Raw genomic sequence first — 25,774 nt, forward strand, 5'->3', positions numbered from 1 at the left:
CATGTACTTGAAAAAATACAAGTAGCTAACAGTTCCAAAAGAATATATTATGCTCTGAATGACCTTCAAATTGGAGATTTTGTTGCTTGCGTCTATGATAAGCAGTGGTGGGTGGGTCAAGTAGTTTCACCCTCAGAGGAATTTCGCGATATTACAGTGTCTTTTATGATTCCTCATGGACCTGCAACTTCCTTTAAGTGGCCAGCTGAAAACGATGAGTGTAACGTTAATTTGAAAGATGTTCTTCTAAAACTCACTCCGCCGTCTCCTACTTGTGCCTCAACACGCTTTCACAAATTCCTTTCCAAAGAAGTGATGCTGGTACAAGACCTCTTTGCTTCAACATGACTTACAGAGAGAAAAGCCAGTATGTAAAAATTAACTATGCTATTGATTAATTTTTCGTGTTATTTATACATACCACAAAATTGTTTAAATCGACCACTTTTTGTAACATGTTAAATTCCATATATAATATATTCTAGTGTACATTTATATAAGAATATTGCATCATTGCACGTTTCGATTTACTTCTTCAAACGATGAAAATTAAAAAAGAAAAAGAACTACCACGCCAAGCGTGGTTGCATACCCGACCCCTGTGCAACACAATATTTTAAAAATTTGCGAAAAATTTAATACACAAATATCTCCATTTCTGTTTGCATGATTCACATAGGGAACAATGAAAGATCGTTCAGGCAGATTTTCAGATTTTTTAAGAATGGCCTTTTGGAGAAAATCCGTCCTAATTTCAGGCGAAAATTACGTTTTATCATGCTTTCACTCACGTTTTCTCACCCATGTGCCATCGTAGATGGGAAACAAAATTATCTATAGGGATCCCAGAAGGAGTATTATATTGTGTCACAATAATACGGTTCTTTTTTTAATCCTTCATACGGAAAATAAATGTCAAAATTCTTGCATTTTTCTTTTTTAGTAAGTTTTCCGGTGTTTACAAAATACTCTTGTTGGACTGTAATTCGAGTTTTTTTATATCAGAACGACAAATGTAATCTGAGCACTTCTAAATAAAAAAAAGAATCATCCAATTATCACAAGTAGTTACTGAATTACGTGTCTTTCAAAATTTTGCTCATCCAGTTTCTTATTAAAAATAGTGATTTTCGTCCGAATTTCATTAGCTCATAACTCGAAGACAACTTTTTTTTCTGGGAAAAACCTCTTTGCAGGTTTCATATCTCCAACAGGGTTACCAAATATATATTCTTTTTTTTCAAAAAAAATCAGAGATAGTCCCTAGTCAATTTTGCATATACCTGCCTGAATTGAGATGGAACAGGCCCGCCAAGCTTTGTGATGGACAAACACCGTGTACATGGGTTTTCTCGGGGTTCTCCAGTTTCTTCTTACTTTTTTAATTCCGCCATTTTATGCACCCTCATCATCACTGTCTTCTTTAGCCTCGCCGGCATATTCATGGGACGTAAAACTTAAAGATTTCATTTCATTTAAAAAATCCAAAATTTTGCCGCTGTGCTCGAGCACAGAATACGGGCCTGTATACAGGTGAAAACGAATACATACAGGATGGAAACCTATCGTATCTTCAGAGAAGAGAGTACCCTAGCAGCAGTAACTTCACTGAATCAAGAAAAGAAAAAAACGAATCTAGACCCATGTTGCGAACCATACAACCCCGAACTATAACCAATGATTAACCTATTATGTGTTTTAATATATTCTTTGTCCATGTGATGTAAGTATGTATGTTTGTAAGTGATTAAAAAAATAAATAAACGAAATAAAAATAATACTAAAGGACAGAGGAAAAACAGTAATGGTAGAGGTCTGGTTTAAGTTTCAGGTACCAGACTGGAAGTGTGTATGGATTCCCCCCACCCCCACCCACCTCATTCTGTTTGAGGAATAGAAGTGACACTAAAGTGGGAGAGTAATGAAAGAAGAAAGAAGTAAAGTGAGCGATGAGTGTCAGGGGTAGAAGACCGTTAAAAATAGGAAAAATGGCAGGGAAAGTGGAAGGATTAAAAATGTTAAAAGGTAAGAAAATAAATTGCTGATACACAATACTTAATTCAAATTTCGGTCGCAATCCGAACTACCTATCAACTACAACCAGTGCACCATACGTAGACCAATGTGTGGGTCAATTTTATATTTAAAAAAAATAAAAAGTAGATACAATAAATATAGGATGTTTACAAAGCCGATTTGCACTTCTTTCTGGAAAAGGTGAACATATGAAAGGATATTCACTTTCATGTTAGTTTGAGAGTTGTATTCAAAGAACTTAACACCTCTATTCCAATCCTCCTTCCCATAGCGAAGTTCGAAAAACAATTCGGAAACATTTAATGTGGAAATCGTATATCTTTTTTGCACGACTCCCTGAAAAATAAAATGTTTAGGAGATCGACAACTGAATAATACCTGCCACACATTAACCGGTACAATGAAACCTCTTCTGCCTAAGAACAAGATATAGCAAGAGCAGGCAGACTACGTCAAACAAGGACACAAATAGCCATTAACGCTGTTACCCGAAAAATTAGCAGAAATTCGAATCAGAAAGCAAAAAATCATTGCATGGGAAATAAAAATCCCATCTCGTATCATGTCACGCATTATTAAAGAAGACCGTAGGCTTGAAGCCTACCGATGAAGCACTGATCATACACTTACAGAAATTCCTGAGGTGGAAAGGGGGCATCAAGCTTCAGTGGTAGTTTGGAGTATATGTATTACACAACTCATTTCTGCGAGGGGGAGCAGATTAAAACAATCAGTGATAGGCTAGAAACACTTGTGAAACCCTACATTACCATATTGTTTGCTGGGCAGCAATGGACATTCCAACACGATTCAGCACCTGCGCATAAAGGGCAAAAATGACAACGCTGGCTAGCATCCAATATGTCTGATTTCTTCACCAGTGACGATTGGGCTTCATGGAGTCCCGATGTTAATAATTTGGATTACCAATTGTGAGACATTTTAGAGGGCAAGGCCTGCTCATCGCAATCTTGAAGCTCCGAAAGCAGATTTGCTGCAGACAGCAAAATACATACTACTGGAAGTAATACGTTACACGATAAATGAGTGACCAGATCGTTTGCGGGTGTCTGTGAAGGCTAAGGGTAACGAATAGCTGCGCTGTTGATCTGTTGATGCAGATGTTATGTAGGTTAAAGTACTCCCTACCATAAATTACATTATGTTCGTCCATTGATCTATGTACTAGGAGAGTATGTGTCTCAGAGTAAGAGAATACATGGGAACCAGTGGTGTCTTTAGGGGGGTGGCTATCGGGCTCAAGCCCCCCACGAAATGAATTTCGTATATGCACAATTTCATTAAAATTTGTCGGCACCAAAATGGAAAAATGTAAGTGCTTATTCACGTGTTGTGCATAGCCCCCCCCCCTCCCCAAATAAAATCCTAAATACGCCACTGACGGGAACGCTAGGCTTTTTATAAATATACAGGTACATAGCTGTGTTCTTTTTTCATTGTTAGCTAGCATATTTGAGTTCAGTTCCATAATATCTCTACAGAAATATATAAACCGTGTGCATTTCTAGAATTTCCCTCATGAGTATATCCTCTTTTACAGGATCAATTCCAGATATCTTCCTCTGAAAGCTTTTGCCAAAGATAACTTCCACGGAGGGGAAATATTCCGCGTCTCGGTCGACATAGTGCGTGTAAAAATACGATATTTCATGACATTATTTAATCCCTCTGGGACAGCAATATATTATCTACGCTATCTTTGCAATATATGTATTGTATGAATATGCTCTTAGCTTGATATATAGTAGGGAGTTTAGCACTAGTGTTTTAAGAAATTTAAAATAAGTGCATATTCTTAATATTATTTTTATTTTTTACACTAGATCTTCTGTCTGCCGCCTACACTTGTTTGTATTCACCTCCTCTCCTTCATAAGAATCATCATTACGGTTCAATGTACAAAACAATCAGAAATGAGCGAAAGTTAAAAAAGAAAAAGAAAAAAAACTTCTGTTAGTACAGATTTGTAAATAGATGGCAGAGCGTGGTGGCTCAGTGATCTATCTTTTGACTGTTGCGACCGAACTATCTTCTGATTGTTGCTCTTGATAACGTGTCTTGCCCATAAATAATTTTTTTCACGGACCTGGACGCCTTTTTCAAAATAAAATTGTGGAATGTAGGGCAGTTTTGCGGAAAGTTCACTCATCTTGACGACGCAATACCTTAAGTCTGATTATAACAATTCCAGCACTTATTGAACATCTACGAGCTTTAACTATTAGCTGTGGACTGACGTTAGACCTAACCCGCAGTAAAATCGCCTGCGATTATTTGGCACACTAACGCCATTTCATGCCCAACAGGCTCACCATTTCGATATTTCCTGGTTATATATATATATATATATATATATATATATATATATATATATATATATATATATATACAAAGTGTTTCAAAACAACACCGCCAACGTTTGCGAGGTGATTCCTGACGCCAAAATAAGACGAAACGTATAGACCAACTTAGGTACGCCAATGCTTCCTTTCGGAGTTATAGGAGTTTGAGTTTTACGTCCCACGATTATGCCGGTTAGGCTAAAGGAGAATGGTGGAAAACCCGAGAAAACCCATGCACACGGTGTTTGTCCACTACAAAGTTCACTTGGCGGTGGCTGGGATCGAACCCGGGACCCCAAGCATCAGAGGTGAACGCTCTACCACTGAGCCACCGCGCCCCCATTCGGAGTTATGGGCTGCCGAGAACATGAAAAAATGAAGTTTAAAGATCCATAGCTCCAATACTATGGAACCTACCGTAGTCGGGTCAAGACTTTATTTAGGAACTAGTATGTGTCCTATCCAATATTCATGTTTCAGAATCCTGTGGTACTTCCGCAACAATTTTTATAGAGGTAGTTGGTGAGTACTTCCAATTATATGCCCGTAGCCAAACTACCTCTGTAAAAAGTGTTGCTTAAGTACATTATATACATTATATATATATACTGTACTTATATATAGGCCTGTATTTATACAGTGTTTCAAAACAACACCGACAACGTTTGGGAGGTGATTCCTAACACCAAGATAAGACAAAAAGTATAGACCAACCTGTGTGCACAAATTATTTCTTTCGGAGTTATAAACTGTCGAAAACATGGAAAAATGAACTTTATAGGTCCATAGCTCTAAAACTATGGGACCTACCGTGATCGGGTCAAGACTTCACTTAGGAAGAAATATGAGCCCTATCCAAAAATCCATATTTCGGAATTCTAAGGCACTGACATTTCAATGTTTATAGAAGGTGTTTGGCTACGGTCATATAATTTGAAATACTCACCAACTACCTCTATAAAAATTGTTGCGGACGTACCGAAGGATTCTGGAACTTGGATAGGGCCATACTAGTTCCTAAGTAAAGTCTTGACCGACTACGATAGGTCCCATAGTTTTAGAGCTATGGACCTTTAAAATTCATTTTTTCATGTTTTCGGCAGCCTATAACTCCGAAAAGAAGCATTTGTGCACCCAGGTTACTCTATACTTTTTGTCCTATTTTTGTGTCAGGAATCACCTCCCAAGCGTTCTCGGTGTTGTTTTGAAACACCCTGTATATTGTGCGCCCCTGTGCTCTAAATAATTTGCCGCCCATGCACAAAATTTACCGCCCTCCGAAAATGACCAACATCAGAGTTGAATTCATAGTTTTTGAAGTCGCTGAGATGAATAGTGAGAGTATTAATCCAATTCAACTTCAAGGTCATATTCCACTACCAAGGGAGGAGGCGAGATTTTGAAAGTAATCGAAAACGATATATATTATTGCTGAATTGATAGTTTTCGAGGTCGCTGAGTTTAACGGTAACAGTTTTCATGGTGTTTAAGTTCATCCTCACCCCTTTGGGTGGGTTGGGAGAGGATGACTTTTTAAAAATAATCAGATAAGCTAGCTAATTAGTAACTACTGTAATTAGAGCAAATTAAACACATTAACATATTTCCTCGCGCTTGCGCGGGACTCTGCGGGTTGCTAGTTTTAAATATTAGTTTATTGTGTATCTTTAAAAGAAATCCTGAGTGCCGCGGTGGCTCAATGGTAGAACGTTCACTTTCGGTGCATGGGGTCCTTGATTCGATCCCAGCTCGCGCCAATTGAGCTTTGTGGTGGACGAACACCGTGTACGTGGGTTTCCTCGGGGTTCTCCCGTTTCTTCCCACTTTCTTCATTCCACCATTTCATTCATCCTCATCACCACCGTCCCCTTTAGCCTCGCAGGCGTAACCGTGGGACGTAAAACTTATTTCATTTCATTTTTAAAAGATCCAAAATTTTGCCGCCCTGTGCTTGAGCACAGAATAGCACTTACCAAAATACGGGCCTGAAAGCATTTTATACATTCTACGGTTGCTCACAAATTCAAAAGTTAAAGTCAGCTAATAATTTAGCACTAATAACTTACCAAAAGATGATTCCAAAAGCCGCCTCTGTTTCTCCTTTACTTCCACTGGAGTGTTAAGTGAACTTCTTTTTCTCACATTCCATAATGAACTACAATCTAGTAAATCAAAAAAGTAAGATAATTGTTAGTTTCATTCATATAATATCCACTTTCTTTCAGCGAATGTTTATTAAATTGATAACTATACAGGGTCCGTTCTGAAAGTATCTCAACTTATTTACTTGCAAACAATTTATTGATGACAATCACAACTGCTGTCAATATTCTTCAGAGCCATTCCAGGTCAAATCAACACAATTTGGGAACAAAATTTACCTTACCATCTCAGATTGTCATGAAATTTTGCACAGGGGTACTATTCGTATAGACTAAAAAAATACCAAATTTCAACTTATCGACCGGTCTTGGAAGATAGGGCTATGTGAAGTTTGGAAAAATGCCCAAAATAGCATGTTTAATGTATTTTGAAATTGGAATTGCAGCTCTTCTAATTGAACTAGCGAGCTGGTTGAGGTGTCATTTTACAGCATTTTTCATGCCTTTTCCTGTCGTATACATCATATAGGCTAATACAAATTTTTACTTTCAAAATCAAAATCAAAATTTTACTTCAAAATTTTTCAAAAAGTAAATATTTTAAAATTTTGAAATTAATTCCATGCATAGATAGTATTGTTGTAAAGCACCTGTCAAATCTGAATTTGGGACGATAATGGTTGCATTGTTAAAAAAAAAATAAAACTAACACTATAGTTTTTATTCATACCCTCTACCTAGCTGAAAAATACACGAATGTATTTATTTGTGGGAATAAATCTGAACACTAACATGAAGAGTACAGTAATGTGTCTAAAACATATCATACCGAATTGTAATCTGCTGGCTATACTTATTACTTCATACTTTAAAAACTAACTTAAAGCAAGTTGAAGTGCTGATACTTTTGAACTTTAAAGTAATATTAATACAAGTTTCACAATTAAAAATGTTACTGTAAATAAACGTGGTTTGTAAAAAGTATACATATAGCACTGGTACAACAGCAGGATTGCCTGGTTTAAACCAGGTATTTTTTTTTATAGAAGAAACAATTGGTGTAAAAAAAAAACAATGCAAAAATGCCACAAATCGTTATCACAAATGCCACGTGAATTTCATAGTGACGTTTTCACATATGTCGAATCATCTGTGTTAGTTGAATCTAATTTTTGCCTTGTAATTAAGGAGCCCGATGATCCCACAAAATTTTTCCCAGGTGGAAACCGAGTAGTGGTTCAGATGCAACTTGAAGTAATATGGCCAATCCTTCATAACCTCGTTGTTACATAAGGACGTTAAGCGTAAGCAAACCAACGAATTGAAGCAGCTTTAGCGGGTAGGCCTGAGTTCATTGCCAAGCAACAGGGAGCCTTCCTTAACTACACAAAAGAAAATCTCAAAGAATCAGAATTTGCTGTCATCTGTGATTTTTCTGAAAATTATAGCACAGCGCTACAAGATGAAGCATAGAGCTACCACTGGACAAGCTAACAGGTCAGAATCCATCCTTTTGTTTTATATTTCAAACAGGAAAACCAGTTGTTAAAGATGTTAAATATGCAGTGTTTTCCGATTGCCTGGAACACAACACAGTTGCTGTTTACACCTTTTAAATAAAATAAAAGATATATATATATATATATATATATATATATATATATATATATATATATATATATATATATATATATCATTTCTGACATCCAAATTTCAAAAGCTTCCAAACAATTTTTTTTTTTTTTTCCCCGACAGGTCTACTGCGCAACACAAAAAATAAGAAAAACTTTTTGAACCTCTGCTTTCATGAGGCAGCTTCTAAAGTGAAAGGAGGGTGGTACTTTTCGGCTATATCACATGGAAAAGGGCCTTGCGATGGAGTAGGCGGTTCAGTAAAGAGACAAGCAGTTTGTGCTAGTTTGCAAGGACCCTATGACAATCAAATTCAAACCCCACGACAACTTTTTGAGTCGGCAGTAGAAAACATTACCAAAGTAAATTTTGCCTTCTCAACCCAAGAGGAATATACTGAAGCTGAAATGTTCCTGGAAAGTCGCTTCGATCAAGCATTGACTATCAAAGGAACACAGCAAGATGATGCATTTATTCACAAAATTACATCAACATTATTGGTGAAATACTTTTCAGATGGTTTGCAGGGTTGGGAAAAGGAAGTGTCACAATTTCCAAATAAACTTAAATTAGAAGACATATCAGGCTGTCACCGCTGTCTATGAAGGAAATTGGTGGCTCGGGCATGTCTTACAGAAAAATGAAGAACTTGATAAAGGAAAAATAACTTTTCTTCATTCACCTGGCCATCTCCATCATTCTCGAATTCAAGAAACGCTGATGTTCTGTGGATGTCTGTAGTGGACGTTCTGACAAAAATGAATCCTGTAAGTTCCGATGGAAGAAGTTATGTTCTCCTTGAAAGTAATGTATGCGGCTTTTTCAAATTTCAAGTGATAAACATATCCTATTAATTATTGAAAAGTTTTACTATGAAATCATCTGTACTCTTTCTTCAGATTACTGTTCATTTTTATTTTCACAGAAGTGTAAAACATAGTATTCTTGTGTTATTACCCTACGAATAGAGTACCCTTGAAAAATAACACAAACAAAATATTTGCTGAGCACAACAATATATTCACATAAAAAACTACATGCGTGTTACAGTTTCGCCAACTAACATTTTGGCTTCATCAGACACTATGAGATACATGAGAAACGTGCAGTCTTATATACACACAAGAGCTGAGATATCTTGCTTCTGATTGGCTCCTGGCAGCAGCCAATCCCCTTCAAGTATTCTAATTTGTATTGTCCTATACGGAGGCTTCCTATCTTTTGTAAATTACACATACATAGAAAGGACGATCTTAGCACAAATAATCTAAACTAACAAATAATTGACATAAATAACTAAATAATTATATAAATGTATATAAATAAATAAATAAAAAATATACACATAAATAAATAAATATATAAATAAACAGATAAACATACAATACGCTTAAAAAGACGACACACACATACAGTATATACACATACACTATACAACCAACTATATATCTATATATAAATATACCATTACATATATACATATACACACACACGTATATAGAGATAACTAATATGGACTAATAAATACATAAACACGTGTGAGACAATCAATATATATACAACAACCATAATAGATATGTGTATTCAGAATCTTATACTTTAAGCTTTTTTAACAACCTATTCCACTGTTGGTCGATGATCAGTCCTGAGTTCCAGTTCATAGCTTTATTACCCTCCATTTCTATAAACCGTGCTTCCTTCCATTTCCTAACTATGCTTCTTTCTTCCTCGCTTAGAATTTTTACTTCATTCCAATTAACTGAATGTCCCGTGTCCCTTACGTGTTTGTAGACCGCATTTTTGTTCCTTTCTAGCCTAACGTCATCCTTATGTTGACTTATACGCTCTCTTAGTCTCTTTCCAGTTTCCCCAATATAACACATATCACACTCGCCGCCCTGAATTTTATAAATAACTCCTTTTTTCTCCATCATTACCCCTTGTTCTTCTTCTGTCTTCTTCCTTCTTTTTTCCCTTATTACTTCCAGAAGCCTCTTGCTCCCTTTTCTGTAAGTTGAGATGCCCCCCATCTTCTTAAGCATTCTTTAAATGATTTCTGTTTCTTCTTCCAAACTTTCTATCCCCCACCACATTTTTCTTCTTTCTTCTATTCCTTCTTTACTTTGCTCTCCTTCTCGGCTTCTTTCTTCTTTTTCTTCGTTTTTCTTCTCCCATCTCCTTCTGTATCTTAGCCTCTTTCTATCGTATCCATTATTCTCCAGCTGCTTATGGAATGACTGTATAGTCTGTTCCCCCTTGTCTCTTTCACTGGTTATTTGCTTAATTCTATTCTCCATGTTAAGGATGAAATTCCTCTTGGTCGAGTAATCTACATCACTTCTGGCGTGGCAATAGTTTCCCGACGCGCAACTTTTTTGATACCATTCTGTGTATATCACTCCTTGTTTCCTCCTTATTCTCATATCCAGGAAAACTATAGCCTCTTCCTTTTCTACCTCTAGCTCCAGTTGTATGCCTTTCTCTAGATCCTCAATTTCTTTTACAAACTTTTCCAATTGCCTTACAGTTCCTTTCCAAATCCCCAAGCAATTGTCCACATATCTAGCAAAAAACACTAATCTGTCACTTCCCTTCATCCTTACTTTCTTCTCCCAGTCGTTCATAGTAATTTCTGCTAGCACTGGACTCAACCTGGAACCTATGCTTAGTCCTTCCTTGATTTTCACTAACTTATCTCCTATAACACAATAACTGTTATTCCATATAGTCTTCAGGGCCTCCTTCAGTCGTTCTCCACTTCAACCATTGATCTTCCTGTTCTTCATCAATTCAGTGATGACTTTAACAATGCTGTTTCTTCTTAGACTTTGTTGTGTGATTAAATTTATTTGTTCAGAAAAAAAAAGTCTCAGCAGAAGTAAACTTCTTGGATAGGTAACTATCCTAGAGGTTTGCGAGCTGGCTACCCTGTTTTATGACTGATCAGTGGTAGGTGCCGCCATCTACGAGTTTTCGTGGTTGTGCCGCAAACCTCCCCTCTTCAGTTGTAACAAACAGGTAAGACTAGAATTACCTACTTTTTCGTTTGTAGGCATTTTCTTTAAATTGAAGCATGTTATTTTCTATTACGATATATTATTTAGTGTTGAATGAAAAGTCAAAAGTGCATAGTGAGTTGATATTAGAAAATGAAAAGTGAAAGAAAGATAAGTTTTGTTATATTCGAAATTAGAAACGAAAATTATGCATATAACCTTTTTGACGTAACAGAATCTGAATTGAATTGGACTTATAGATGTTACTTGAAGAAGACTTTTGGTATGTATTTCTTCATTTTCTATATTTTGGCATGCTGACTAATAATGAACATTTATTTGGAAGTATTGAAATTTCTCATAAGATAACATGCTACCTTGTTAATATTTTCTTTAATGACTGTTTCGACTTAATCGCGGATAGTCTAAATTTCCTGATAGTTAACCTATATTTGTTTGAGCTATTTGTTTCATGTTTGAGAAGTTATTTTTACATTTGTTTCCGATTTTGGTTTACCAATAAAATTTGTTATATTTGTTTAGTTGAAATTCAAATCTTTAATTTTATATTTAACCTGAGAAAACACCGCAAAACGTACTATCCGAGCGGTTTAGTATTAATTTACTTAGATTCCGCAACAAGACAAAAATTACCTGTTTGTTACAACTCGGTGTTTCTCGTTAGGCTAGAGCTTTATGCTCAAGAGAAAATTTATATTTGTTTGGACTGTGAAACCAATTAGAAAAAATTATAACCTGATAAATTCAACCTGTAAATTGAAGTTTAGTTTTGTAACAGAAAAACACGTTAAACTATACATAAGTCAATATGAATTTCATGTACGCTGCAGAGGCATATGATAATTATAACCAATTTAATAGGGGGAATTACATTCCTAACCGCTATCAAGAAAATACCCATTTAAATAGCAGTGGTTATAATGCTAATGTGGGAAATTTGTGTTCGTCTGGGCATGTAGAACCGGGCAGAAGTAGTCAGATGCGACCCGTTGAGGATCTGGTTGATTTTGCGGGGGCTACGATCCCTCACGACACCGTAAGTCATGCTCCTAATATAGGACAAAACACAGGTATTAGATGTGATTTCAGTAAATTTAAAAATTTGAGTGCATTTAAAGCAGTAGAAAGTTTGGTTAATAATATACCCATATTAAATTCCGTAGATGGCTACCAGATCTGTCATTTCTTAATGCAGGCTAACAGTTTGATAAAACAGAATGTAGCACCTTCAGATATCATATTAGTGCTCTTATTAGGTAGAATTACAGGTCCATTATTTCTAGATTTCCAACAATTCATAAATGAAAACGCTAATTGGTCTATAGTGCGTAATAGAATCGTAGAAAAATATGTAAGCAGTATTATCAAAACAGAAATTATAAAGGGAAAGTTGTACCGAGTAATGCGTCCAGAGGAAACATTTAAGGAATTTATTCTAGAAATAGAAAATATTTTAGAAATATTTAACATGTATATGGGTGACGCAGAATTTTGTAACATGATAGTAAATCTTATCACTCCTGAGATTCGTAACATATTTCTGTTAACTTCAACTCCTAATCAAAAACATGTATTATTGTCCTTTGCTGAAACGTACGATTCTAACCGGAAATATAAAGTAGATTATGCTAATGCGACCTTACAGTCACAAGTACCTAGTGGTTTAAATGTACCTAATATTAGATTAAATCAGAGTCAAAATAGACAGTGTTATTCTTGTGGAATGAGAAATCATTTTTGGCGTCAGTGTGGTTTGAGAAAAGAAAAAAGAAAAGAAAATTTGGTAGAAAATAGAAAGTGTTACAATATTTCGGACAAAAGGCAAGATTATATGGTACAAATTATGGTTTCCGTGTGTCACATTCCTGTGCGTTGTTACATAGATACGGGCAGTAGTACAAACTATATCGGTAAAACATTACTTGAACAGATAAAGTTAAAGTGTACCCCTAAAAGTAAGACAGTAAATCATGTAGTTACTTCCATGAGTCAAGAACCTATTACAGTTAAAGAAGCAGTGGAAATTCATTTCTTTATTAACAATAGGAAATTTACAGACTGGTTTCTTGTGATAGACTCTTCGGATATTTCGTTGTTAATTGGAGGACAATTTTTACAAAATCACGAAGCGTGTATTCAGTATAAACAGCAAAAATTATTATTGGGTAAGGATGGTATTACTGTGAACTTTAAACTGGAAGAAAACAGTGTTTCAACAACGGAAAACTACTCGTTTCGGAATTCTCGTTCCAGGGTTGCCAATCCAACAGCCATGTCGACAGGCGCACTAGACATTGCTGGGGAGAGGACAAACAACCTTGGACTTTTGAATCAACAACCATCTACCAGTCGAACTAATCTTCAGCGTCCACAGACGAGGAAAGGTGGCATAGGAGAGCGAAAAATGGAGGCTACCGATTTTTCCCCTGCTGCGGGACAGCCCGTGTTCAATCCAGTATACCACACAATTCATGACAATGAGTTGGATGAAGTCATGAATGAAACCCAAGGTAATAACGATATTCAAACTGATATTTTTGATGAAAGTTTATGTGATTATGTCAAAGAGATATTAACAAAGTACAATGACTTAATTTCAGATCATTTAGGTACAATCAAAAATTTTAAATATGAAATTTTGTTAAAAGATGATAAACCTAGCATTCAGCAGCCTTATGCTTTACCTAAACACAAGATGAAAGAATTGAATAATTACATAGATGAATTAATAAAACAGGGAGTTGTAGAAGAGATTAGGAGTTCACCCTTCATATCCCCTTGCTTTTTAGTCAACAATCGTGACAATAGCAAGAGACTCGTAGTCAACTACTCTTCTGTGAATGAAAAAGTAATTATGCAGGCTTTTCCAGCTCCTAATTGTGAAAGTATCATAGGAAATATAGGTAAACATCGTATTTTTAGTGTTCTGGACGGGAAATCCGCTTTTTACCAGTGCCTGTTAGATGAAAAATCTAAATTGTATACTGCTTTTGCTACTCCTAATATACTTCTAGCTTTTCGCAGACTTCCTATGGGTCTCTGTGTTTCACCTTTTGTATTGGCAAATCTGTTTAATAACATATTTAAAGATCTATTAGGCGATCAGGGGACGACTTTATAATACACAGTCCAGATATAGAGTCACATAAAAGAACTTTAGAAAAATTCTTAGAAAGATGTAGAGAATGGGGAATAACTGTCTCTCCCAAGAAAAGTAAACTGTGTAAGAAAAAGGTAAAATTCATGGGTTACGAATTTAGTGATGGTAACATTGTATAGATGAAAACAGAGTAAGGGTATTAAGAAATTTACCTGCGCCGAAGAACAGGCGTGGTTTACATAAACTTATAGGATTTTTAGGATATTACTTGCGATATCTACCTAATTACTCAGAATTACTTGGACCTTTACATAAATTAAGATCCGAAAAAACACCATTCAAGTGGGGTGAAGCCGAAAATCAGATTTTAGATAAAATCAAAGAAGAAATAGAAAGACATGTAATTTTGAAAGTACCAGACTTTGATTCACCTTTTGTAATTCATGTAGATGCCAGCACAAAAAACTATAGCGGTATATTAAGTCAATATGACGAAAATGGTAATCTTAGACCAGTTTATTTTTATTCTAAAGTTGTACCAGAAACTGACTGGAGTAAGAATGTGTTTGAATTAGAATTAAAATCATTAGCTTTAGCACTTTCAAAATTCGAGCCTTATTTACATAGAAAATTCACAATCTTTACAGATTCAAAAGCCTTAAGCTGGATATTAAAAAATCACGGTAGATAGAGGAAGTATGGTACTCTTATAGAAAAAATCAGTAGATTTCAGTTCGATATAGTGCATTTAAAGGGATCCCACAATAGCCAAGCAGATTTTATCAGTAGATTATACGATACTACATATTTTCATTCTCCATCCCCTAAAATAGAAGAAATTTCAGAATATAAAGGAAAAACAGTAACTCTTTCATTTATTAACTTTTGGAAGCTTCCTTCTTTAAACATTTCTTTGCAAGAATTACAGCGCCAAGATCCTGAATTAAAAGGCATAATTTCACAAATTGAGAAAGGTAAAACAGTACAAAATTATTTAATCAAAGATAGTGTATTACTCAAGGAAACGAAAGGTAAAATAAATAAAGGTTACAGAGCAGTTGTTCCGAAAAATATGATTAATACTATTTTGCAGTATCATCATGATTTTCTAGGATCAGGATCTCATCAAGGGATTAAAAGAACTATAGGACGTATAGCAGGAAAATTTACATGGTCAGGAATGTTTAAAGATATTAGAGATATTGTACAGAGCTGCAAAATTTGCCAAGAAAATAAACCGAAAAATACGAAAATGGTAGGAACCTATTATTCTAAAACTGTTACTATGCCTAACCATACTTTTTATATTGACGTACAAGGACCCCTTCCTAGTAGTTCTGGTTTTAAGTATATTCTAATACTTACAGATAGTGCAAGTAGATATTCATTTCTAGAACCTTTACGTCAGTTAAATTCCAGAGTTATAATAAGTAAATTAGAGAAAATCTTGTGTCATTATGGGTGGATAAATAACTTAGTATCGGATCGAGCTTCTTATTTCGTAAGCGATGCCTTTGAAACATACTTATTTAGCCAAGGAATAAAACATATTACCACTAGTCCTTATAATCCTTCACCTAATTTAGTAGAAAAAGTGAATGCTATAGTCAAACAAATTTTACGTTGTTACGTAAATAATAATCAGAGTAGCTGGTCAAAACTTCTCGACAAAATTCAATTCACTTTAAATTCTAGTATTATAAGTGAACTTGGTGTTTCTCCAGAAGTTTATTTTGGGAGAAAACTTTTTAGTCCTTTAGATTGTAAGTGGTCTTTAAATGTAAATCTTTTTGAAAATGGTAATAACAAAGAGCAAATGTTAGAAATAATATCAGATAACATTAGTAAATCATGGAAAAGGAAAGAACAAAATTATAAGAGAAAAAGAATCCCTGCTGAGTTTGCTGTAGGACAAAAGGTACTTATTAAGAATATAACAAAAGCATCGTTGTTAAAGAAATACAATCCCAAGCTAGATAAAATCTATAAAGGCCCATATGAAATCCTGGATTTACCGACTAAAAACACAGTCTGGGCTAGGTTAGTAGAAAATCCAGAAGTCAAGGTTAAAAGACATGTAAATTTCCTTAAGAAATATTATGAAAGAAGAAACTCTGTAAATGCCAATGCAGCAGTAACATCAAATAGTAATAGCAGCTAAAAATGTAATCATTACTTTAGTTTATTTTAGAATTTTTCTACATATTGTAAATATTGTAGGAAAAAAAAAAAGTATGCCATATTTAGAAATATTTCGAGGTGAAATTTTCAGATGTACATCATCATAGATTTAAGGAAATGTTTATATAAGAAAGATACTGTTTTGTGTTTATTATTTCACAGCTTTTGTAACCTGGGGTGTCGCCAAACAATCATGAGAGACTTTTCGATCCAGATTTAGGAGGAAGTGGTACCACCTTCTAAATGTCGTCATCTAGATTTTTTGGATGGAGGACTTTCTTCAAACGATATCTTTGTATTTCTACGTAAAAAGGGCCCTTGGAATACACATGGAATACAGATTGGAACTGTCCAAGAATCTGAACTCAGTGGTGACGAAGAAGATCTAGTGGAAGTGTTTGGTGAACAAATAAATTTTTCAGTGAAGTGATCAGGATTAGTTTGTGCGCCCCCCGAGATATTTTGTTGTGTGATTAAATTTATTTGTTCAGAAAAAAAAAAGTCTCAGCAGAAGTAAACTTCTTGGATAGGTAACTATCCTAGAGGTTTGCGAGCTGGCTACCCTGTTTTATGACTGATCAGTGGTAGGTGCCGCCATCTACGAGTTTTCGTGGTTGTGCCGCAAACCTCCCCTCTTCAGTTGTAACAAACAGGTAAGACTAGAATTACCTACTTTTTCGTTTGTAGGCATTTTCTTTAAATTGAAGCATGTTATTTTCTATTACGATATATTATTTAGTGTTGAATGAAAAGTCAAAAGTGCATAGTGAGTTGATATTAGAAAATGAAAAGTGAAAGAAAGATAAGTTTTGTTATATTCGAAATTAGAAACGAAAATTATGCATATAACCTTTTTGACGTAACAGAATCTGAATTGAATTGGACTTATAGATGTTACTTGAAGAAGACTTTTGGTATGTATTTCTTCATTTTCTATATTTTGGCATGCTGACTAATAATGAACATTTATTTGGAAGTATTGAAATTTCTCATAAGATAACATGCTACCTTGTTAATATTTTCTTTAATGACTGTTTCGACTTAATCGCGGATAGTCTAAATTTCCTGATAGTTAACCTATATTTGTTTGAGCTATTTGTTTCATGTTTGAGAAGTTATTTTTACATTTGTTTCCGATTTTGGTTTACCAATAAAATTTGTTATATTTGTTTAGTTGAAATTCAAATCTTTAATTTTATATTTAACCTGAGAAAACACCGCAAAACGTACTATCCGAGCGGTTTAGTATTAATTTACTTAGATACCGCAACAACTTGGAAACATAGCCTTCACATCAACACTGAACATGATTGTTTCAGCTTTGCTCTGTCCTACTTTCTCCAACTTTCTTCTTAACTCAACCGAGTTTTTCACACTGCTACTTTTTTGTTGCCTCCTTAACATTTCCACAACCTTCTTTAACTCCTCCTCCAATGGTTCAAATATATTTCCTCGACAATCTAATACTGGTCTCAGTTTTACCTCCTCCTTATGAACTTTTGGAAAACCTTTCATTACCGGTATCCTACCTTCTTTATTAAGACCTCTATTAAAACCTCTTTTGTTAGTGATACTAAAACTTTTTCTTTAATTTCCTCACACACAGATCTTTCACCTATCACCTCGTAAGTATCATCACAGATCTCATTCAATTTTTCTTTGTACCATTGTTTTTCCATCACCACAATGGCACCACCTTTGTCCGCTTGTTGCACACATATGTCTTTTCGCTTCTTTATATCCTTCAACACACTGTACTCGTGTTTTGAAAGGTTCCCCTTTGGCTTCTTTATGCTCCTTTCCACAATCACCTTAGCCTTTCTCCTTATCTTGTCCCTTATCTCTTTGTCCTGAACTTGAACTATGGCTTGCTCTACCGAGTATATAACCTCTTCTGCGTCCACTCTCTGTTCTTTCACTTTAAACTTATACCCTAAACTTAGCACTTTCTTCTCATCATCCGACAACGTCACATCACCTATTACAACCACCTTTTTGTCAATGTCCGCTTCCTGATTTGACTTCCACCCTAACCGCCTTCCCTTTTCCATTAATCTCTGCTTCACTTTCATATTAAATTCCTCTTCCCACACTTCCAGTCTCTTCATAACTATATCCCTAGTACATATCAACAAACTATCCCCAACTAAAATGTGGTGGGGGATAGAAAGTTTGGGAGAAGAAACAGAAATCATTAAAAGAATGCTTAAGAAGATGGGGGGCATCTCAACTTACAGAAAAGGGAGCAAGAGGCTTCTGGAAGTAATAAGGGAAAAAAGAAGGAAGAAGACAGAAGAAGAACAAGGGGTAATGATGGAGAAAAAAGGAGTTATTTATAAAATTCAGTGCGGCGAGTGTGATATGTGTTATATTGGGGAAACTGGAAAGAGACTAAGAGAGCGTATAAGACAACATAAGGATGACGTTAGGCTAGAAAGGAACAAAATTGCGGTCTACAAACACGTAAGGGACACGGGACATTCAGTTAATTGGAATGAAGTAAAAATTCTAAGCGAGGAAGAAAGAAGCATAGTTAGGAAATGGAAAGAGGCACGGTTTATAGAAATGGAGGGTAATAAAGCTATGAACTGGAACTCAGGACTGATCATAGACCAACAGTGGAATAGGTTGTTAAAAAAGCTTAAAGTATAAGATTCTGAATACACATATCTATTATGGTTGTTGTATATATATCGATTGTCTCACACGTGTTTATGTATTTATTAGTCCATATTAGTTATCTCTATATACGTGTGTGTGTATATGTATATATGTAATGGTATATTTATATATAGATATATAGTTGGTTGTATAGGGTATGTGTATATACTGTATGTGTGTGTCGTCTTTTTAAGCGTATTGTATGTTTATCTGTTTATTTATATATTTATTTATTTATGTGTATATTTTTTATTTATTTATTTATATACATTTATATAATTATTTAGTTATTTATGTCAATTATTTGTTAGTTTAGATTATTTGTGCTAAGATCGTCCTTTCTATGTATGTGTAATTTACGAAAGATAGGAAGCCTCCGTATAAGGCAATACAAATTAGAATACTTGAAGGGGATTGGCTGCTGCCAGGAGCCAATCAGAAGCAAGATGTCTCAGCTCTTGTGTGTATATAAGACTGCACGTTTCTCATGTATCTCATAGTGTCTGATGAAGCCAAAATGTTAGTTGGCGAAACTGTAACACGCATGTAGTTTTTTATGTGAATATATTGTTTTGCTCAGCAAATAGTTTGTTTGTGTTTCAGTATATACAAAGCAAAGCTTCTACTTATGGAAAATATTGAAAAATAAGTATGTTTTGAATTTTTTTAACGATGAACCCACTATCATCCCAAATTCATATTTTTCCAGGTGCTTTACAACAATGCTATCTATTCATGGAATTAATTTCAAAATTTTAAAATATTTACTTTTTGAAAAATTTCGAAGTAAAATTTTGATTTTGAAAACAAAAATTTCTATTAGCCTATATGATGTATACTACAGGAAAGGGCATGAAAAATGCTGTGAAATGACACCTCAACCAGCTCACTAGCTCAATTAAGAGCTGCAATTCCAATTTCAAAATACATTAAACATGCTATTTTGGGCATTTTTTTTTTTTTAATTTACATAGCCCTATCTTCAATACCGGTCGATATATAAATTTGAAATTTGGTATTTTTCTTAGTCTATCTAGAGGGCATCTATGTACCAAATTTCATTAAAATCTGAGATGGTGAGGTTAAATTACTGGAATGGCCCTTCAATGTAGGTACCTTGACCCTTAATACAGCAAGTATAGCGACTTTTTTACTGCTCGTAGCAGTCCTTGATTGACATTTTCTTCAATGCTGCTGTCATGGCGGCTTGAACCTCTTGAATTGACGCAAAATCCTTCCCTTGACCACCCGTTTTACCTTGGAAAACAAGAAGTCGTTCGGTGCCAATCCGGGCTGTAAGGGGAATGAAGCAGCTTTGCCACACGTACCTTGGCCAGAAACTCACCTAAACAGTGCTGTGAGAGCCGGCGTGTTGCCGTTGTGAAGCACTAACCTGTCGGCGATGTCAGAACGGACGCGCTGGACTCTCTCTCTAAGACGCTCAAGCACTGTTTTGTTGTAAGATGCATTCACGATGGTCTCAGCAGGTACAAACTCGTTGTACACGACCCCTTTCGCGTCGAAAGAGACAATGAGCATTGTCTTCACCTTTGATTTGGACATCCGGGCCTTCTTTTGACGAGAGGATCGATGGTGTGCCACTCTGAACTTTGTCTCTTGTTTTCGGGGTCAACTCGAATAGCCAGGTTTCATCCCCGGTTATCACCCGGCCGAAGAGAGTTTTGTCCCCGTTCACAATTCAACAATTTCGCGCGATATTAGCACACAACATTACATTTGGTCGTTCGTCAAAATCTTCGGATCTACTTTAGCACAGATTTTTTGCATCTCCAAGTTTTCGATAACAATTTCAAAAACTTGCGTTTTCGCCAGTCCCACCTCCTCTGCAATCACCTGGAGACTTAAACGACTGTCTTTGTCTAAAAGAGCTTTCGCACGGGCTACATTTTCCTCCATTTATGATGTGGACGGCCGTACTGAGCGTTGTTCGTCCTCAACCACCTTCCGTCCTTCTTTGAACGCTGTGTGCCAAGTGCAAACTTGCATACGGGACATCATTTCCTCACCGTAAGCTTCCCGTAGCAAGGTTCAAGTCTCCGTAAAAGTTTTTTTTTTTTTTTTTTTTTTTTTTTGTCAATTTAACAAAACATTTTGCAGCGTAGCGCTGTTACAAAGTGCGCTCCATTGTCAGCAAATACAAATTCTTGACTCGACGTTGTTTTGGTGTACACAACACGAGCGATAACACCTCAACCACTACTTGCAGGCAACTCAGCGAGGCCTTGTTCTGAAGGTTAAGGTCCTCACTGCCACCTGGCGCCGCTTACACACACCCTCGCCCGATTATCTAGTCGCGCTGTTGACAGTTTGGCTACTTTCAGATCAGACCCTGTAGTAATATAAAGAAATCCTACCATCAACGATTAACTTGTTTCAAAGACACAGCAAAAATAAAAGGTATGATATTGTCAATTAGTACATGATATTGTACTAATAAGCGCGATACTACAATGTTTGATATATCATTTCGAATTTAAGAATGAAATATAGCATTTGGCATATGTCCCCAACGACTTGCTCTCCAAGACTTCATTCTTTCAAATTTATTTTCTCACATACTTGCCCATGGAGATAATAATTTCCTTCTTAGATTTTGCAGTTTGCAGTTTGCGTAGTTTGTTTGCAGTTTGTATGCGTACAATTTTGATCTTTGTTTCGGAAATTCCGTGCGTAAATAGTCGCAAAGAATAAGGTCGCATGACTTAGCTGGCCTGTCTTGTCACTACTGTGAGAGGAGTGGCAGGTAATGTAATCCTGTTGAAACTACGCGCGTTCCGATATAAATTCCGTTCAAATGCAGTTTTAAAAAAAATTGTAACCATACTGTGAGACAGTTCTTCATTTATTGTCGAGGTATCTCCAAACACGTACCTTTACGTAGCGCTCCATGGCAGAAGTTGCAAAAATCACTGATAACGGATGTTTCTAGGAACAGTGTTACCAACCGAACCACAAGACATGACAAGTTGAGTAAATTAAACTTATTTTAGTACCTTGGTATACGTCCTGTTGAACACGAAAAATTTTGTTTGGTATATGACCAATGTTTGACCAATGTTTCTGGGGTGTCCCCTCCCGTAGTACTTCATGATAATTCGTTTTCAGCATCTCAAACTTTGAAAGAGTCAAGCAATACTGGTGTCCTCAATTCTTCCTATGCAAAGTGAAGAGACATCTTTTAATATTTCTGGCATAGTTTCCTCTGTAAAGCAGAATCAAAGTGTTTTTCTGACTCATTTTGACCTTTGCAACAGTCGGAAAAGTACGAGCATTTAACGAATATTGATGAAGTCAAATAAGGTCAAGAAGTCTGTGAAGTCAATTAAGGTCACCGATTACTCTGCACTTGTTTGCTCTCTGGATATAGCAATGATACTGAATGACTCCACAACCTTTTAGAACATCAATTCTAAGAATTTTGATGGTTTACGAAAGGGGAGGTGTCGAGGAGAAAGGTGCAACATTGTCTTCATTGTTCGCAAGTAGCGTTTTGGCAAGAAACAAATTGAGTTTAATGTTTTTTTCTCTGTTGACTCCGCGGTTTTACAGGTACAGTGTTATCTTCAGCGGGGAGAATGGAGGTTGATCATTTAAGGCAAGAAAGGTTTAGTTTTCTTTCTGCGCAGTTATTGGAAATCCGTGTTTCTGGTATGTCATATATCAGTAAATTAGGCTTTCATCCTCAAAGATATTAAAGTTGCTCAGGAGTGTCGGCAAGGTGCTATTTTTTTTTAACCTCTGGTCTCTTTGAAAGTTCACTGGGTTTTTTCCCTTAGTTTACAATTTATTTAATGTCTCATATGTAGGTGAGTGAATAAGAGAGAACTGTTTTTTTAAAATTAATAATGCATAAGCATAAGCAAATTAAACTCGATTTTTTTTTTTTTAATAGCAAGTGTCCTTCAAATTGGAAAACGCCAAACGTGATACTCTGTGTGTTGAAAATGTGGGCGAAGAAAAAGTTTTATTGGAGGGTAATATTGTGAGCGTACCTTCTCCCAAATTTCCCCTCCTTGTGATCCAAAAAGTTTGGCAACTATGTAGATTTAAATTTACAGCCAAGTTTGTCGGACATTGGTCGATATGAAATGTTGATGTTGGCGCGGCATCTGACTGAAACATATGATTTCAAACAAGACGCTAAGTATGAAAAACACTTCTTTTCGTATAATTGGTTTCTTCAATTTCTGTAGCTAGCATATTCTAGAAAGTTGCAAGGGGGGTTGTGTAAGCAATGTGTTCTTTTTCGATCACCGGTAAAAAGAGGTTTGCAAGGGTCTTTTATACTACCCCGTAAGGATATATATATATATATATATATATATATATATATATATATATATATATGTATGTGTGTGTGTGTGTGTGTGTGTGTGTGTGTGTGTGTGTGTGTGTGTGTGTGCGCGCGCGTTGGTGAACCCGCCAATCTTTGTAGGTCGATCGGCTACAGAGCAGCACTCTGAGTAACTTTTGCAAAGCGAGCATTTTTTAGTGGTTGCTCGAAAAGATTTTTACTTTTAACGCGTGCAGGACCATTATAGTGGTCCCCCCGCGAGTTCTTTTGACTCCGCTCGTTTATACGGATACAGCCGGTTTGTGTGTGTAAAGTGTGTGCTCAGACTGAAAAATTTCGTTTCTGTCTGAAGTATTTCGACGCAGTGCCATCTACGTGTGTATTCCAAGCAGGAACTAGAGCAATTCAAACTCCCAACGGCTGCGTTCACCATTGTTGCCAATCAAGTATTTGTTGAAACGTTAAAGAAAAATAGCAACTATAGCAAGGAATTTTTCACAGTAAGAACTCGGATATGAATATTACGTAAAAATAACCCTATGCCTAAAATGCTTTTTTTACTAGAGCTGAGGACAGGGAGAGGGGAGGGAGACGTGTGTATATAAAAATATATCTATATATATAAAATTGAAAATCACTATGTTTATGACTTTAAATCTGCTGATCCGCTTGATCGATCTCGATCAAATTTGTAACATGGATGAGGTTCAAGGCCGGGCTGGTTTTAGGCTATTCACTTGGATGGTAAAAGTGAGGGGGGAGGGGGAATGGGTATAAAAATAAATAAAACTTAATAACTCCCGAACCACTCAACCGATCTTGATCAAATTTTCAACATAGATGAGGTTTAGGCCTGGGATTGTTTCTATAATTTTAAATTGACTGAGCAACGTATGGGAGGAGAAGGAGGGGGAGGTATATAAAAATCAATTTATATAAGACTGAAAGTGACTATTTTTGTAACTTAATAAATCTTGAACTATCCGACCAATCTCATTCAGAGTTTCAACATACATGAGATTCGGATCTGGAAATATTTTTGTAATTTCACTTTAACGGTAGATTCTAGGGAAGGGGGTGGGGAGGGGGACATGAATAAAAATTAATAAAACTAATAACTTTTGAACCACCCAACCAATCTCGATCAAATTTTCAACATGTATGAGGGTCGGGCCTTGGGTGCTTTTTATCGTTTCACTATGACGAGCCAGTATAGAGGAGGGGGAAGGGGAGATATATGTAAAAAAAAAATAAAAATGACTGCCTTTGTGACTTCATCACTCTTGAATCACCCGACCAATCTCAATCAAATTTTCAACATGCATAAGGTTCGGATGTGGAAACATTTTTGTAATTTCACTTTAACGGTAGATCCTAGGGAAGGGGCTGGGAGGGGGACATGAATAAAAACTAATAACTTTTGAACCACCCAACCAATCTCGATCAAATTTTCAACATGTATGAGGGTCGGGCCTTGGGTGCTTTTTATCGTTTCTCTATGACTAGCAAGTATAGAGGAGGGGAAGGGGAGTTATATGTAAAAAAAAATAATAATAAAAATGACTGTCTTTGTGACTTCATCACTCTTGAAACACCCGACCAATCTAAATCAAATTTTCAACATGCATAAGGTTCGGATCTGGAAACATTTTTGTAATTTCACTTTAACGGTAGATCCTAGGGAAGAGGGAAAGGAGGGGAACGTATGAATAAAAACTAATAAAACTAATAACTTTTGAACCACCCAACCAATCTCGATCAAATTTTCAACATGTATCAGGGTCATACCTTGGGTGTTTTTTATCGTTTCACTATGACGAGCCACCATAGGGGAGAGGGAGGGGGAGATATATGTAAAAAAATAAAAATGACTGCCTTTGTGACTATCACTCTTGAATTATCCGACCGATCTCAATCAAATTTTCAACATACATGAGTTTTCGGGCAGGGATTAAGGCTACTCACTTTGACGATGCAACGTAGGGGAGGGGGAAGGAGGAGAAATTTAAAAATGATCAAAATGACCAATATTGGTGTTGAATCCATAGTTTTCGGGATCGATGAGAGAAACAGTGACACTTCTGATGATGTAACAATACAAGTTCAGCCCTGATAGTTGAGAAGGGGGAATTTGCAACGTAGGGGAGGGGAATAAACATTAAAAATGATCGGAAATGGCTAATATTAGTGTCGAATCCATAGTTTTAGGATTTGCTGAGATTAACAGTGACAATTTGGACGCCGTGTGCCGCAGCACGGTTGAGGGGAGGAGGAGTTGTATATAATAATGATTGAAAATGACCAATATTAGTGTCTAATCCATAGTTTTCGGGATCATTATGATGAACAGAGACATTTCCGATCCG

General features: G+C 35.9%; 1 protein-coding gene across 2 annotated transcripts in view; it reads right to left on the reverse strand.

The window, feature by feature from the left end:
• The window catches only part of LOC145688244 (dynamin-1-like protein), a 249,717-nt gene that overhangs the window by 102,723 nt on the left and 121,220 nt on the right, over positions 1-25,774 (reverse strand). For both annotated transcript variants that reach the window (XM_081762179.1, XM_081762180.1), the window contains exon 9: positions 6,467-6,562. In XM_081762179.1, the coding sequence (XP_081618305.1) occupies positions 6,467-6,562 (96 nt within the window). The remainder of the gene's footprint in view (positions 1-6,466; positions 6,563-25,774) is intronic.

Source organism: Thermobia domestica, chromosome 6 (genome assembly GCF_964235325.1).
Source record: "Thermobia domestica chromosome 6, izTheDome1.hap1.1, whole genome shotgun sequence".
Lineage (NCBI taxonomy): Eukaryota > Metazoa > Arthropoda > Insecta > Zygentoma > Lepismatidae > Thermobia > Thermobia domestica.